The sequence below is a fragment of the Oncorhynchus tshawytscha genome, linkage group LG26 (genome assembly GCF_018296145.1).
Source record: "Oncorhynchus tshawytscha isolate Ot180627B linkage group LG26, Otsh_v2.0, whole genome shotgun sequence".
NCBI lineage: Eukaryota > Metazoa > Chordata > Actinopteri > Salmoniformes > Salmonidae > Oncorhynchus > Oncorhynchus tshawytscha.
In genome coordinates, this window is record NC_056454.1 from 52,200,048 (window position 1) to 52,215,314 (window position 15,267).

At 44.1% G+C, this 15,267-nt stretch overlaps 2 protein-coding genes across 4 annotated transcripts; both read right to left on the reverse strand.

Annotated features, from left to right (window-relative positions):
* Positions 1–4,434: 4,434 nt before the first annotated feature.
* Positions 4,435–11,780, reverse strand: LOC112239588 (small ubiquitin-related modifier 1). Of its 3 annotated transcripts, none has more exons than XM_042306819.1 (5): positions 11,522–11,774; positions 8,784–8,880; positions 8,530–8,607; positions 8,089–8,160; positions 4,435–6,448 (listed from the first exon to the last, which is right to left on the reverse strand). In XM_042306819.1, the coding sequence occupies exons 2-5, from the start codon at positions 8,874–8,876 to the stop codon at positions 6,380–6,382; spliced, it is 312 nt and encodes a 103-aa protein (XP_042162753.1). In that variant the 5' UTR covers positions 8,877–8,880; positions 11,522–11,774; the 3' UTR covers positions 4,435–6,379. The 3 variants fall into 3 exon arrangements, with proteins under 3 accessions (XP_042162753.1, XP_042162754.1, XP_042162755.1); XM_042306820.1 differs by having other exon boundaries at positions 8,784–8,858; positions 11,522–11,769; XM_042306821.1 differs by lacking the exon at positions 8,089–8,160 and having other exon boundaries at positions 11,522–11,780.
* Positions 11,781–14,576: 2,796 nt separating this feature from the next.
* Positions 14,577–14,942, reverse strand: LOC121840982 (minor curlin subunit-like). Its single transcript, XM_042306388.1, has one exon. It carries the CDS (start codon positions 14,940–14,942, stop codon positions 14,577–14,579), a length of 366 nt encoding a protein of 121 aa, XP_042162322.1.
* Positions 14,943–15,267: the final 325 nt, after the last annotated feature.

A 15,267-nucleotide genomic window follows, 5' to 3' on the forward strand; every position in this document is an offset into this window, starting at 1 on the left:
TTCATGCAGATCTCCTCTAGAGCAGTGATGTTTTGGGGCTGTTGCTGGGCAACACGGACTTTCAACTCCCTCCAAAGATTTTCTATGGGTTTGAGATCTGGAGACTGGCTAGGCCACTCCAGGACCTTGAAATGCTTCTTACGAAGCCACTCCTTCGTTGCCCGGGCGGTGTGTTTGGGATCATTGTCATGCTGAAAGATCCAGCCACGTTTCATCTTCAATGCCCTTGTTGATGGAAGGAGGTTTTCACTCAAAATCTCACGATACATGGCCCCATTCATTCTTTCCTTTACACGGATCAGTCGTCCTGGTCCCTTTGCAGAAAAACAGCCCCAAAGCATGATATTTCCACCCCCATGCTTCACAGTAGGTATGGTGTTCTTTGGATGCAACTCAGCATTCTTTGTCCTCCAAACACGACGAGTTTAGTTTTTACCAAAACGTTATATTTTGGGTTCATCTGACCATATGACATTCTCCCAATCTTCTTCTGGATCATCCAAATGCTCTCTAGCAAACTTCAGACGGACATGTACTGGCTTAAGCAGGGGGACACGTCTTGCACTGCAGGATTTGAGTCCCTGGCGGCGTAGTGTTACTTAGGCTTTGTTACTTTGTAGGCTTTGTTACTTTGGTCCCAGCTCTCTGCAGGTCATTCACTAGGTCCCCCCGTGTGGTTCTGGGATTTTTGCTCACCGTTCTTGTGATCATTTTGACCCCACGGGGTGAGATCTTGCGTGGAGCCCCAGATCGAGGGAGATTATCAGTGGTCTTGTATGTCTTCCATTTCCTAATAATTGCCCCCACAGTTGATTTCTTCAAACCAAGCTGCTTACCTATTGCAGATTCAGTCTTCCCAGCCTGGTGCAGGTCTACAATTTTGTTGCTGGTGTCATTTGACAGCTCTTTGGTCTTGGCCAGTGGAGTTTGGAGTGTGACTGTTTGAGGTTGTGGACAGGTGTCTTTTATACTGATAACAAGTTCAAACAGGTGCCATTAATACAGGTAACGAGTGGAGGACAGAGGAGCCTCTTAAAGAAGAATTTATTGGTCTGTGAGAGCCAGAAATCTTGCTTGTTTGTAGGTGACCAAATACTTATTTTCCACCATAATTTGCAAATAAATTCCTTAAAAATCCTACAATGTGATTTTCTGGATTTTTTCCCCCTCATTTTGTCTGTCATAGTTGAAGTGTACCTATGATTAAAATTACAGGCCTCTCATATTTTTAAGTGGGAGAACTTGCACAATTGGTGGCTGACTAAATACTTTTTTGCCCCACTGTATGTCAGACTCTCCTATACCACTTTGCCACAACATGTTATACCCCAGAGGTTACAAAATAAACCCTTAAGGTGATATAACTTGCATCCGTATTATCGGGCTGTGAAACCCACATCCCTGTATTATCGGTCTGTGAAACCCACATCCCTGTATTATCGGGCTGTGAAACCCACATCCGAATGGCTTCAGAATGAGCATTTCTTACCATTTATTGCATTGCTTTCTTCAGTGAAATACAGACTGTATAAAACGCCAAATATACCAAAAGCTAAATGAAGCAGTGATTTACGACTATTTAACCGTGTGTTAATCCTTACTGAAACATTCAAACTACAAACATTTAACCAGTTAAACATAATGAATACATGACAACTAGATACAAACATTTTATAAAAAATAATTCATACAAAAAGTCAAGAGTTGGCTATAACATGAGTACAAACAAAGTGAGTGTGTTTGTGTACATTATAAATTCCCCATCATAAAAATGTATCTCCATTCCCCAATCAAACACCTTCATCGACACCAAAAGCAAAACAAAAAATGTGTACTTTTTCTCCAATCTGGCAACCCATAAAATTCTACATAGCCTTGTATAAAATGCATTATGAAGAAAATCGTGTAGGTCATTTGAGGCTTGACCCCTGCTTTGCTTCAGCTGAGGAGAAGAGCATATATCTGAGTAGCTTTAGGTACGATCATCCACGTACAGCACACCCAAACTGATCATCCACGTACAGCATACCCAAAACTGCATATCGTGGTTTCCCCTCCTGAATTGAGACAACTAATAACATGAGATGCCGTGCAATAATACAATTTAAAAAACGGTCTTACTCAAATAAAATATATTTAAAAAAAGACGTATACAAAATATACAAGAGGGGTAACATTTGAATACATTATTTTCTTTTAGAAAATACGAACTGTGTACGATGCTAACTTTTGCTATACAAGGTTTGTCAGAATTAAAACTGGGAACTCACAGCCTTTATCCTGCCATGAATAAGTACAACAGTGATGGGTTTTGTGGGATTGAAAGGTATGTCAATGTTACATTTACCAGTCATTTTTTACAAAAGAGAACATAGATGTAAGGTTGTAAGGCAATGTCAAAATCAGTTCAGGGTAACAATGGAGTCCCTAACTGTGATTGTTTTTTAATTAAAAATTGTTTTAAAAAATAAAAATAATTAGCTTCTCAGCAAAGAGCAATTGCTCAAGCAAGAATTTTGCAATGACTGTCTAGGAGTGGTGTGAGTGGAGGAGGGGAACCTAGCTGTTATTGGCAGAGAGGGTCTGAGTGGGGAGGGAACCTAGCTGTTATTGGCAGAGAGGGTCTGAGTGGGGAGGGAACCTAGCTGTTATTGGCAGAGAGGGTCTGATGTGGGGAGGGAACCTAGCTGTTATTGGCAGATTTCTGACAAAAGAGGGAACCTAGCTGTTATTGGCAGAGCAGGGTCTGAGTGGGGTAGGGAACCTAGCTGTTATTGGCAGAGAGGGTCTGAGTGGGGAAATAAAAATAATTAGCTGTTATTGGCAGAGAGGGTCTGAGTGGGGAGGGAACCTTGCTGTTACTGGCAGAGAGGGTCTGAGTGGGGAGGGAACCTAGCTGTTATTGGCAGAGAGGGTCTGAGTGGGGAGGGAACCTAGCTGTTATTGGCAGAGAGGTCTGAGTGGGGAGGGAACCTAGCTGTTATTGGCAGAGAGGGTCTGAGTGGGGAGGGAACCTAGCTGTTATTGGCAGAGAGGGTCTGAGTGGGGAGGGAACCTAGCTGTTATTGGCAGAGAGGGTCTGAGTGGGGAGGGAACCTAGCTGTTATTGGCAGAGAGGGTCTGAGTGGGGAGGGAACCTAGCTGTTATTGGCAGAGAGGGTCTGAGTGGGGAGGGAACCTAGCTGTTATTGGCAGAGAGGGTCTGAGTGGGGAGGGAACCTAGCTGTTATTGGCAGAGAGGGTCTGAGTGGGGAGGGAACCTAGCTGTTATTGGCAGAGAGGGTCTGAGTGGGGAGGGAACCTAGCTGTTATTGGCAGAGAGGGTCTGAGTGGGGAGGGAACCTAGCTGTTATTGGCAGAGAGGGTCTGAGTGGGGAGGGAACCTAGCTGTTATTGGCAGAGAGGGTCTGAGTGGGGAGGGAACCTAGCTGTTATTGGCAGAGAGGGTCTGAGTGGGGAGGGAACCTAGCTGTTATTGGCAGAGAGGGTCTGAGTGGGGAGGGAACCTAGCTGTTATTGGCAGAGAGGGTCTGAGTGGGGAGGGAACCTAGCTGTTATTGGCAGAGAGGGTCTGAGTGGGGAGGGAACCTAGCTGTTATTGGCAGAGAGGTTGTGAGTGGGGAGGGAACCTAGCTGTTATTGGCAGAGAGGGTCTGAGTGGGGAGGGAACCTAGCTGTTATTGGCAGAGAGGGTCTGAGTGGGGAGGGAACCTAGCTGTTATTGGCAGAGAGGGTCTGAGTGGGGAGGGAACCTAGCTGTTATTGGCAGAGAGGGTCTGAGTGGGGAGGGAACCTAGCTGTTATTGGCAGAGAGGGTCTGAGTGGGGAGGGAACCTAGCTGTTATTGGCAGAGAGGGTCTGAGTGGGGAGGGAACCTAGCTGTTATTGGTAGAGAGGGTCTGAGTGGGGAGGGAACCTAGCTGTTATTGGCAGAGAGGGTCTGAGTGGGGAGGGAACCTAGCTGTTATTGGCAGAGAGGGTCTGAGTGGGGAGGGAACCTAGCTGTTATTGGCAGAGAGGGTCTGAGTGGGGAGGGAACCTAGCTGTTATTGGCAGAGAGGGTCTGAGTGGGGAGGGAACCTAGCTGTTATTGGTAGAGAGGGTCTGAGTGGGGAGGGAACCTAGCTGTTATTGGCAGAGAGGGTCTGAGTGGGGAGGGAACCTAGCTGTTATTGGCAGAGAGGGTCTGAGTGGGGAGGGAACCTAGCTGTTATTGGCAGAGAGGGTCTGAGTGGGGAGGGAACCTAGCTGTTATTGGTAGAGAGGTTGTGAGTGGGGAGGGAACCTAGCTGTTATTGGCAGAGAGGGTCTGAGTGGGGAGGGAACCTAGCTGTTATTGGCAGAGAGGGTCTGAGTGGGGAGGGGAACATTGAAAACTATTGGCAGAGGTTTGAAACTCTCATTTCAGGTCTAATAACTAATTTACTAGGTCAAAACTCCATCCCACCAAAACAAAAACAGGCTGGAATTTCAAGTGGGCGGTCTTTCCAATCAGCTCTTACACTAAAAGAGCATTATCATTATTTTCACAATATTAATCCAACCTCAGTGTGGAAATATATATACAGAACAAAGAAAAATGTGCACTGGGCCTTTAACGTACTCAGTGTACAGTAATCAGTACTACAGAGTACTACACAGCTCAGATTAACGTACAGTAAGGTTGAGCCGAGGACATGTGCAGCGTTTACCGGGAATGAAGTCTCTCCGGTTGAGCCGAGGACATGTGCAGCGTTTACCGGGAATGAAGTCTCTCCGGTTGAGCCGAGGACATGTGCAGCGTTTACCGGGAATGAAGTCTCTCCGGTTGAGCCGAGGACATGTGCAGCGTTTACCGGGAATGAAGTCTCTCCGGTTGAGCCGACGACATGATTCTCGGTAAAAGCTGCACAAGTCTCCGATAAAGCGGGGAACGTTGTCTTTATATTGTGTAAAGCTGAACTTCGACGATGCAGATTGAACAGAGCCCTTTAGTAAGGTATTTTACAAGTTCTCTAACAGAAAGAGAAGTGAATGAGAACTTGGTTATTAAATACCCCTGGTGTGTTACTGAAGACAAGCGCTTTGAATGAACCGAGGAGGAGACATTAGTGACGTCGTATTACATGCCACCTGTAAAGTAACAACTGGATAACACACAGACCTGAAGTTGGGAATTAACAGTGGCATGCTAGCTACAGGTAACTGCCAAAACACCTGAGTAAATGACGGGATACAAAGTATATTGAAAGCAGGTGCTTCCACACAGGTGTTGTTCCCAAATTAATTAAGCAATTAACATCCCATCATGCTTAGGGTCACGGGGGAAAAAAAATGCTGAGCATGGCCATTATTTTGGCTACCATGACCATGCCCTCCATAGGATGACAATGAACCCATCCACAGGGCTTGAGAGGTCACTGAATAATTTGAGTATTAAAATGATAAAACCCATATACCACCACCATCTCAGGTCACCAGATCTCAACCCGATGGAACACTGACGGGAGATTCTGGAGCGGCGCCCGAGACGTTTTCCACCACCGCCAACAAAGAAACACCAAACGATGGAATTCCTTAAGAAAGAACGGTGTGGCATCCCTCCAATAGAGTCCCAGACACTTGTAGTATCTATGTCATGGTGCGTTGAAGCTGTTCTGGCTGGTGGTCACCCAACACTCTCTATTAAAGACACGATGTTAGTGTTTCCTTTACTTTGGCCGTTACCTGGATCTTCAATAAATGGTATGGATCTATAGCTAGTAAAAATATATACTGTCGAAAGATATGGGGACGGAGGGCAATTAACCAAACTGAAGCTAGGGGGTGGGGGTCTGAAGAAACACTATCATTCTGATGTCATCTATCCAACCAATGAGTCTTCTGATGGACCACGTCTGGACCATAGTAACCTTGTTCCGGTGGCCGTAAACATCAAGCAGTAGGAGTGCTGATCTAGGATCAGGTCCCCCTTGTCCATTTGGTCAATGGGGCGGCAGGGTAGCCTAGTGGTTAGAGCGTTGGGCCAGTAACCAAAAGGGTACTGGATCGAATCCCCGAGCTGACAAGGTAAAAAAAAAAAGTCTTGTCTGCTGACTTTTTTTTGTTTAAATACCCAAAACTGATCTCCGATCAGCAATCCTACTCTGAAATGCATTCAGACCCTGTTTGTGCCGTCTTGCCAACTCCTACAGTCACGCCTTCATAGGAATTTTCAAAACAGCACAAACAGACCAGGTGACGATAAGAGAACATGAGATGTATCAGACAATTATTCTCTCCTCTCTGGCAGAGATCTCTACCACTGAGAGGAACACAAAGCCAAACAAATCACTCAGTAATTGTACAAATATAAAATACAATATTATCATCAACAACAAAAAAGTTAAATCCAGGAAGACTAATTATTCCGAAGTCCTCCAGTCTGTTCCTGATAGACCTCGATGACGTCCTCGTCTTCCATCCCCAGCTACAAGAGATAGGGAGGACAGAGATGTTTAGATGGAGACACAATAGCGGTGATTACAAAGGCAGCCCAGTTCTGATCTTTTGCCCAATTATGAGCGAAAGAGCTGATGTGATTGCTCTCAATACCAATTAATGGATGGAAATAATCAGTATTGGGCTCATATGGTGCAATTTTCACCCCCGGCCAAATTTCTGCCTGCTGGAACGGCTCAGATACACCAAGAAAACATGAAATCACCCTGGGACTCGATAGAACATCACTTAGAGATGAACAACATAACATTTATAATGGGTGAATCTTTCCTTTAAACCAGAGGAGGCTTGATACCCAAACCACCAGGTCCTGCAAGGATATGGATCAGACAGAACACAACAGAACCCAACCAGGAAGAGGCTAAATGATGTGGCTATGGGTCAGACAGAACAACAGAACCCAACCAGGAAGAGGCTAAATGATGTGGCTATGGGTCAGACAGAACACAACCATGAAGAGGCTAAATGACGTGGCTATGGGTCAGACAGAATGACGTGGCTATGGGTCAGACAGAATGACGTGGCTATGGGTCAGACAGAATGACGTGGCTATGGGTCAGACAGAATGACGTGGCTATGGGTCAGACAGAATGACGTGGCTATGGGTCAGACAGAATGACGTGGCTATGGGTCAGACAGAATGACGTGGCTATGGGTCAGACAGAACGACGTGGCTATGGGTCAGACAGAATGACGTGGCTACGGGTCAGACAGAATGACGTGGTTATGGGTCAGACAGAATGACGTGGCTATGGGTCAGACAGAATGACGTGGCTATGGGTCAGACAGAATGACGTGGCTATGGGTCAGACAGAATGACGTGGCTATGGAGCAGACAGAATGACGTGGCTATGGGTCAGACAGAATGACGTGGCTACGGGTCAGACAGAACCCAACAGAACCCAACCATGAAGAGGCTAAATGATGTGGCTATGGGTCAAACAGAATGACAACAGAACCCAACCAGGAAGAGGCTAAAAGATGGGTTATGGATCAGACAGAACAACAGAACCCAACCAGGAAGAGGCTAAAAGATGTGGCTATGGGTCAAACAGAATGATGTGGCTATGGGTCAAACAGAATGACGTGGCTATGGGTCAGACAGAACAACAGAACCCAACCAGGAAGAGGCTAAAAGATGTGGCTATGGTCAGACAGAATGACGTGGCTATGGGTCAGACAGAATGACGTGGCTACGGGTCAGACAGAATGACGTGGCTACGGGTCAGACAGAATGACGTGGCTACGGGTCAGACAGAACGACGTGGCTACGGGTCAGACAGAACGACGTGGCTACGGGTCAGACAGAACGACGTGGCTACGGGTCAGACAGAACGACGTGGCTACGGATCAGACAGAACGACGTGGCTACGGGTCAGACAGAACGACGTGGCTACGGGTCAGACAGAACGACGTGGCTACGGGTCAGACAGAATGACGTGGCTATGGGTCAGACAGAATGACGTGGTTATGGGTCAGACAGAATGACGTGGCTATGGGTCAGACAGAATGACGTGGCTATGGGTCAGACAGAACAACAGAACCCAACCAGGAAGAGGCTAAATGATGTGGCTATGGGTCAGACAGAATAACAGGAAGCATAGCTACCTCTTTTGGAGTGTGGTTGTCTGAGATTCTTTGTCCCTCAAATAGAAACCGTAAGGTACTCATATGAACACCCTACAGAGAGAGGAGGAAAGAAACGCTGAGTGAAAACACAGCGTTGGGTAAGGGGCACACAGCGTTGGGTAAGGGGCACACAGCGTTGGGTAAGGGGCACACAGCGTTGGGTAAGGGGCACACAGCGTTGGGTAAGGGGCACACAGTGTGAGTCCCAATTGGCTCCCTATTCCTTATAGAGTGCACTACTTTATACTAGATGCCAAATGGCTCCCTATTCCCTATATAGTATCCCTATGGGCCTTGGTCAAAAGTAGTGCACTACATAGGGAATAGGGTTCCATTTGACACTCACTCACAAAAACTAGTTGCTCACTAAGAACGGCCAGAAAACCTTAAGTGACGTTGCGAATAAGATGCGATTGTTACCTGTCTCTGGCTATAAGATTCCTTCAGCTTCTTCAGATGGGTCGTCATTTTCACTTTGAAGTGAATTTCACTGTTGTCCTGAGGTTGGAAAAGAATGAATAGATTCCAAGTTAAAACATTTCAAATTGTAGGTCAACTGATATAAAATGGGATAAATAATTGACTGTGATAAACCATCCTAGCTGTGTAAACTCACAGAGCTACTTTTCACCAGCATCGTCACCATAATTCTCCTTCTCCAAACTTCTTCTTACCTGACCGATCACTTTCAGTTTGATATACTCTCCATCTTTTTGGTCTCCTGCATCCTGACCTGAAGGTTTCGTGTCCTTCAAGAGAAAGGACATGAAGCTGGAATTGTATTTTAACACAACGGTTACTGTTTTAGTTTGGTCTGCAGACGTTATCGCCCAATGGCTTTTGTTTCTATAATGGACCAGGTCATAAATCCTCAAATAAGTTGTGAGCTCTTTCCTTTATAGGAAACATCATCACAGTATGTTGTTGACAGTTTGATAACATTATCTATCTCTGGGCAAAGGAGCGTTATGGGGAAGGGAATTACAGATAACATAGCTAGCTAATTAGTCTTTTTGGTCTGGTCTCCTTCAATCCTTCTGTGCACCTTTCCATTTATACACACAAGCCCCTCCCCTGCCCCACCCACACACCCCCAAGCCCCTCCCCCTAAAAACATAATTAAAACATAAAAAATAAATGTTTTGTCATACCCATGGTATACGATCTCATTTAACACAGCTGTCAACCAATCATCATTCAGGGCTAGAACCACCCAGTTTATAAAGGGAATTATAAACTAGGTGGTTGGAGCCCTGAATGGCTGATCTCATTTAACACAGCTGTCAACCAATCATCATTCAGGGCTAGAACCACCCAGTTTATAAAGGGAATTATAAACTAGGTGGTTGGAGCACTGAATGCCTGACAGCCGTCACATAGTTCCATGTAGTCACGGCTCTATGTAGTTCTGTGGAATAGAGTTCCATGTAGTCATGGCTCTATGTAGTTCTGTGGAATAGAGTTCCATGTAGTCATGGCTCTATGTAGTACTGTGGAATAGAGTTCCATGTAGTCACGGCTCTATGTAGTTCTGTGGAATAGAGTTCCATGTAGTCATGGCTCTATGTAGTACTGTGGAATAGAGTTCCATGTAGTCAAGGCTCTATGTGGTACTGTGGAATAGAGTTCCATGTAGTCATGGCTCTATGTAGTACTGTGGAATAGAGTTCCATGTAGTCATGGCTCTATGTAGTACTGTGCACCTCCCATAGTCTGTTCTGGACTTGGGGACTATGAAGAGTCCTCTTGTGGCATGTCTTGTAGGGTAGTCATGGGTGTCTGAGCTGTGTGCTAGTAGTTTAGACAGACAGCTCTGTGTATTCAACAAGTCAATACCTCTCATAAAGACAAGTAGTGATGAAGTCAATCTCTCCTCCACTTTGAGGCAGGAGAGATTGACATGCATATTATTAATATTAGATCTCTGTGTACATCCAAGGGCCAACTGTGCTTCCCTGTTCTGAGACAATTGCAATTGTCTTACGTCCCTCTTTATGGCACCTGACCACACGACTGAACAGTAGCCCAGGTGCAACAAAACTAGGGCCATATCAGACCGTATACCACAGATATGACCCAAAAAATGTTTTTTGTTTTAATTAAGTTTGTAACCAGTTTATAATAGCAATAAGGCATCTCTGGGCGGTTGTGGTATATGGCCAATATACCGCAGCTAAGGGCTGTGTCCAGGCACATTGTGCTTAAGAACAGCCTTTAGCTAGGCATGGTATTTTGGCCCTATACCACACCCCCTCTGCCTGTACACTCTGGAATGCCCTTCAAGCCAATCAGATATGAGTATTCAACAATGCCATGGTATAAAGTACTTTAGAAACTGGGTTGTTTGAGCCCTGAATGCTAATTGGCTGACAGCCATGGTATCGGTAGGCCTTCATTGTAAATAAGAACGTGTTCTTAACTGACTTGCATACTTAAATATCAGACCATTTACCAGGTCTGATATATCATGGCAGGTTGCAGGCCTAAGAACAGCCCTTAGCCGTGGTATATTGGCCATATACCACACCCTCCCGTGCCTTATTGTTTAAGTATCTGCATGCTGTTGGCTAGGGGGGGGCACATGTATTGCCTACATTATGAGATTATGGACAATAGAGCAATATTATTTTAATTTTTTTTTTTAAATGGCAGCCAAGCATTGATGATCAAGTCACCAGAATAAGACCCTCAATGTTTATTTGAAAGAGGCAAACTCATCACCTTGCACTTTCACCACCCCTCGAAGTTCATCATAATTGATTTAATCTGTAGCCTAATAAACTACACGCTTTCCGATCCACACAAAGTTAACTTAAGTTGTGTGATGGTTGTGTGAATATTTGCGCATAAAAGCGTTTCCACCTAAATTTATCACATAATTAATTTTACTGATAAAAAAAAAAAGAATAATCTAATCTTTTCTAACATATGTTGTTTTGTCGACATTTGGAAAGTTTACTAGGGGAAAAAAAAGTAGTTTCCATCAGGCCCGTCATGCACTTTACTCTCGCATAAAAGGGTTGGATGGAAACATGGTGATGCAACGATATGCATTACTAACAATGGACCTGCTGTCCCCTCTCAAAACTCTTCACTTCAGCCGAAACAATATAGCTAAAGTTGGGTATTTACGTCCTCTAGATGAAAACTAACTTGGCTAACTAGCTAAAATCACAAAAACTATAATGAGCCCACCGCTTTAACTACCTAGTTAAAAGTTATCTAGCTACTATCTAACTAGCAGCAATGTATTTGTCTGAGGCTAACGTTAGCTGCTAACACGACAGCTACCATGGTGGTTAAACATTGTTAGCGGTCTGGGCGAACTGCTATAAGTTTTGTGACTCACTCGTGTTGTAAAATGTACTGTTTGGTTGATAACTGTTATAGGTTAATAGTTATTAACACTTACTGTATCTGACATCTTGTTATTTTTTTTGTGAAATTCGCCAGGGCAGTGTTAGAAACCCGTGTTGTTGACAACAATCTCTTCGCTTTTCTTCAAATAACCCCCCCCCCTTCCGCCTCCCAGAACGGTAGCTACGCGACGACGTCAGGAAGAGGAGGATCTCCCGGAAGAGGCTATTACGGACACGCCTGTTTTTTTAAATTTATTTTTTAAACTAACAACAAATCAATACATAAAGCACACGAGGGAACACAAGCATACATAGATTACAAACAATGGACAATCGAGCTAGGGGCGGGGCTGGGGGCGGGGCTAGGGGCGGGGCTAGGGGGTACAATATCACATTACAATTACACAAGGACCTTAAGGGACATGCATATACTTACAATTCTAACAGCTTTTTTTTTTTTAGTAGAGCATTTAACCTACAAACACGCCTGGTGTCCAAATTGAAGACGTTTTGTCGCGCTGCGAGAGTCGAGTGGAGATGAACGAATTCAGTTCAGTCAGCCCTGATGGGGAGAGGCTAAATAGACACACGCCTTGTGGTGGGCAGGTCAGCTATTTGTTCACCCGCAACCGACCACAATTGCTAAAATCAGTAACCGTCCGATTTTAGCCTATGTGATAAAGTGAACATCTGAGGCCTACACTCCACCCTAAACCGCAATATAAAAAAATGCCCTGTAGTCTACAGTCAGAGAAGGCTAAACGACTTTTAACAGGGGGGGGGGGGTGCAGACATTTCACTGATTTAGGTATGTTTCTGTTAGTCAACTTGTCTGTAAAAGCCTTCTACAGGGATGCTGGCCCATGTTGACTCCAATGGCTTCTCTGGAGGCGAAAGAAACCCCCACCTGTTTAGCCGAGGTGTTTTCAGAACACTTGAAATAAAAAAGGAGAGCCACAAACTCTAGGAGCTCAAATGCAATAACCTAATACCTCTTTAACACTGTGCGTTTCCCAGCCGCTGTTCTGTACCCGGGGACTGTGAAGAGACCTCTGGTTGCATGTTTTGTTTTGTACTGATGAGTGTCTGTGTGCCAACTGCTTCAACAGACAGTTCAGTACCTCCCAACACCAGACCAATAGTGATACCGTTCATCTCTCCTCAACCTTGAGCCAGGAGAGATTAACATGAATGTCATTGATTTTCACCCTCTGTGTACATCTAAATGCAGTACGTGCTGCTCTGTTCTGGACCAACTGCAGTTTACCTACAGTGTGTCGTCCTTTGCCACACATGACAACACAGCCGGGCAGCAGTATGCCAGGTGCGACAAAACTAGGGCCTGTAGGACCTGTCTGGTCGACTGAGATGTCAAGAAGGCAAAGCTCTATCATGGACAAACCTCTTCCCATTTTAGCAACCATTGAGTATATATGTTTTGACCATGACAGCTTGCTATCTAGGGTTACACCCAGCAGTTTACTTCTTCACTTGCTCAATAGCCACATTATTCAATTATAGTTCAGCGTCGAGCGAGTGATTTGTTCCAAAAATGATGATTTAAGTTTTTGAGATATTTAGCATCAGTCTGTTGCTAGTTACCCATTCTAAAACTGACTGGAGCTCTATGTTAAGGGTGTCAGTTATTTATTTTACTGTCGTAGTCGAGGTGAATACTGTTGAGTCATCAACGTACATAGACACACAGGCTTTATTCAAGGGCAGTGGATGGTCATTTGTAAAAACAGGAAACAGTAATGGCCCTAGCCGGCTGCCCTGCGGTAAACCACACTCAACTGAATTTTCATTAAAGAGGATTCCATTAACGAAAACACTCGGTGTTCTAATAGATACAGTTGAAGTTGGAAGTTTACATACACCTTAGCCAAATACATTTAACCAATTCCTGACATTTAATCCTAGTAAAAATCCCTGTCTCACATCTGTTAGGATCACCACTTTATTTTAAGAATGTGAAATGTCAGAATAATAGTAGAGAGAAAGATTTATTTCAGCTTTTATTTCTTTCATCACATTCCCAGTGGGTTAGACGTTTACATACACTCATTTAGTATTTGGTAGCATTGCCTTCAAATTGTTTAACTTGGGTCAAACATTTCGGGTAGCCTTCCACAAGCTTCCTACAATAAGTTGGGTGAATTTTGGCCCATTCCTCCTGACAGATATATACTCTCAGTGTTCTATTAGACAGGTAACTCTCTGTGTTCTATTAGACAGGTAACTCTCTGTGTTCTATTAGACAGGTAACTCTCTGTGTTCTATTAGACAGGTAACTCTCTGTGTTCTATTAGACAGGTAACTCTCTGTGTTCTATTAGACAGGTAACTCTCTGTGTTCTATTAGACAGGTAACTCTGTGTTCTATTAGACAGGTAACTCTGTGTTCTATTAGACAGGTAACTCTCAGTGTTCTATTAGACAGGTAACTCTCAGTGTTCTATTAGACAGGTAACTCTATGTGTTCTATTAGACAGGTAACTCTATGTGTTCTATTAGACAGGTAACTCTCTGTGTTCTATTAGACAGGTAACTCTCAGTGTTCTATTAGACAGGTAACTCTCTGTGTTCTATTAGACAGGTAACTCTCTGTGTTCTATTAGACAGGTAACTCTCTGTGTTCTATTAGACAGGTAACTCTCTGTGTTCTATTAGACAGGTAACTCTCTGTGTTCTATTAGACAGGTAACTCTCTGTGTTCTATTAGACAGGTAACTCTCTGTGTTCTATTAGACAGGTAACTATGTGTTCTATTAGACAGGTAACTCTCTGTGTTCTATTAGACAGGTAACTCTATGTGTTCTATTAGACAGGTAACTCTATGTGTTCTATTAGACAGGTAACTCTATGTGTTCTATTAGACAGGTAACTCTCAGTGTTCTATTAGACAGGTAACTCTCAGTGTTCTATTAGACAGGTAACTCTCAGTGTTCTATTAGACAGGTAACTCTCTGTGTTCTATTAGACAGGTAACTCTCTGTGTTCTATTAGACAGGTAACTCTCTGTGTTCTATTAGACAGGTAACTCTCTGTGTTCTATTAGACAGGTAACTCTCTGTGTTCTATTAGACAGGTAACTCTCTGTGTTCTATTAGACTGGAAACCGGAAAGATCCAGACTGTTGATTGGGAAACCGGAAAGATCCAGACTCATCCACCGTGACAGAAGAGGAGGATCCAGACTCATCCACCGTGACAGAAGAGAAGGATCCAGACTCATCCACCGTGACAGAAGAGAAGGATCCAGACTCATCCACCGTGACAGAAGAGAAGGATCCAGACTCATCCACCGTGACAGAAGAGAAGGATCCAGACTCATCCACCGTGACAGAAGAGAAGGATCCAGACTCATCCACCGTGACAGAAGAGGAGGATCCAGACTCATCCACCGTGACAGAAGAGGAGGATCCAGACTCATCCACCATGGCAGAAGAGGAGGATCCAGACTCATCCACCATGGCAGAAGAGTTCTGATCAAATACCTCGAAGTGGTAGATTTTCAGTCTTGCGGAATATACCCAAAATAGTGTTCCATTTTGACCTTTTTTATTTTATGGGAATAAATTCCAAATCTGACTACTGTCCTTCTGATTGAATCTTACTTGTTGTGGCAAAGTCCCACTAGACTGGATGGATCTTTATTGGCAAATGAATAGAATAGTCCGTAAACCACTTAAAACAATTGAATTAAGAAATAAACTTAAGGAATTAATTAATTTAAACAAATAAAATAAACCTTTATTGGAGTACATGATCATCTCAGAAGACTATGCAACAGGGTTA

What these genes read in the sequence shown, in the direction of transcription:
- LOC121840982 (XM_042306388.1), bottom strand. Translation starts at nt 14,942, where the DNA reads ATGGTGGATGAGTCTGGATCCTCCTCTTCTGCCATGGTGGATGAGTCT.
- LOC112239588 (XM_042306819.1), bottom strand. Translation starts at nt 8,876, where the DNA reads ATGTCCTTTCTCTTGAAGGACACGAAACCTTCAGGTCAGGATGCAGGA. An exon ending in AACTGAAAGTGATCGGTCAG is followed by an intron (nt 8,608 to 8,783) that starts GTAAGAAGAAGT and finishes TTCCAACCTCAG; the next exon opens with GACAACAGTGAAATTCACTT. An exon ending in ACAACCACACTCCAAAAGAG is followed by an intron (nt 6,449 to 8,088) that starts GTAGCTATGCTT and finishes TATCTCTTGTAG; the next exon opens with CTGGGGATGGAAGACGAGGA.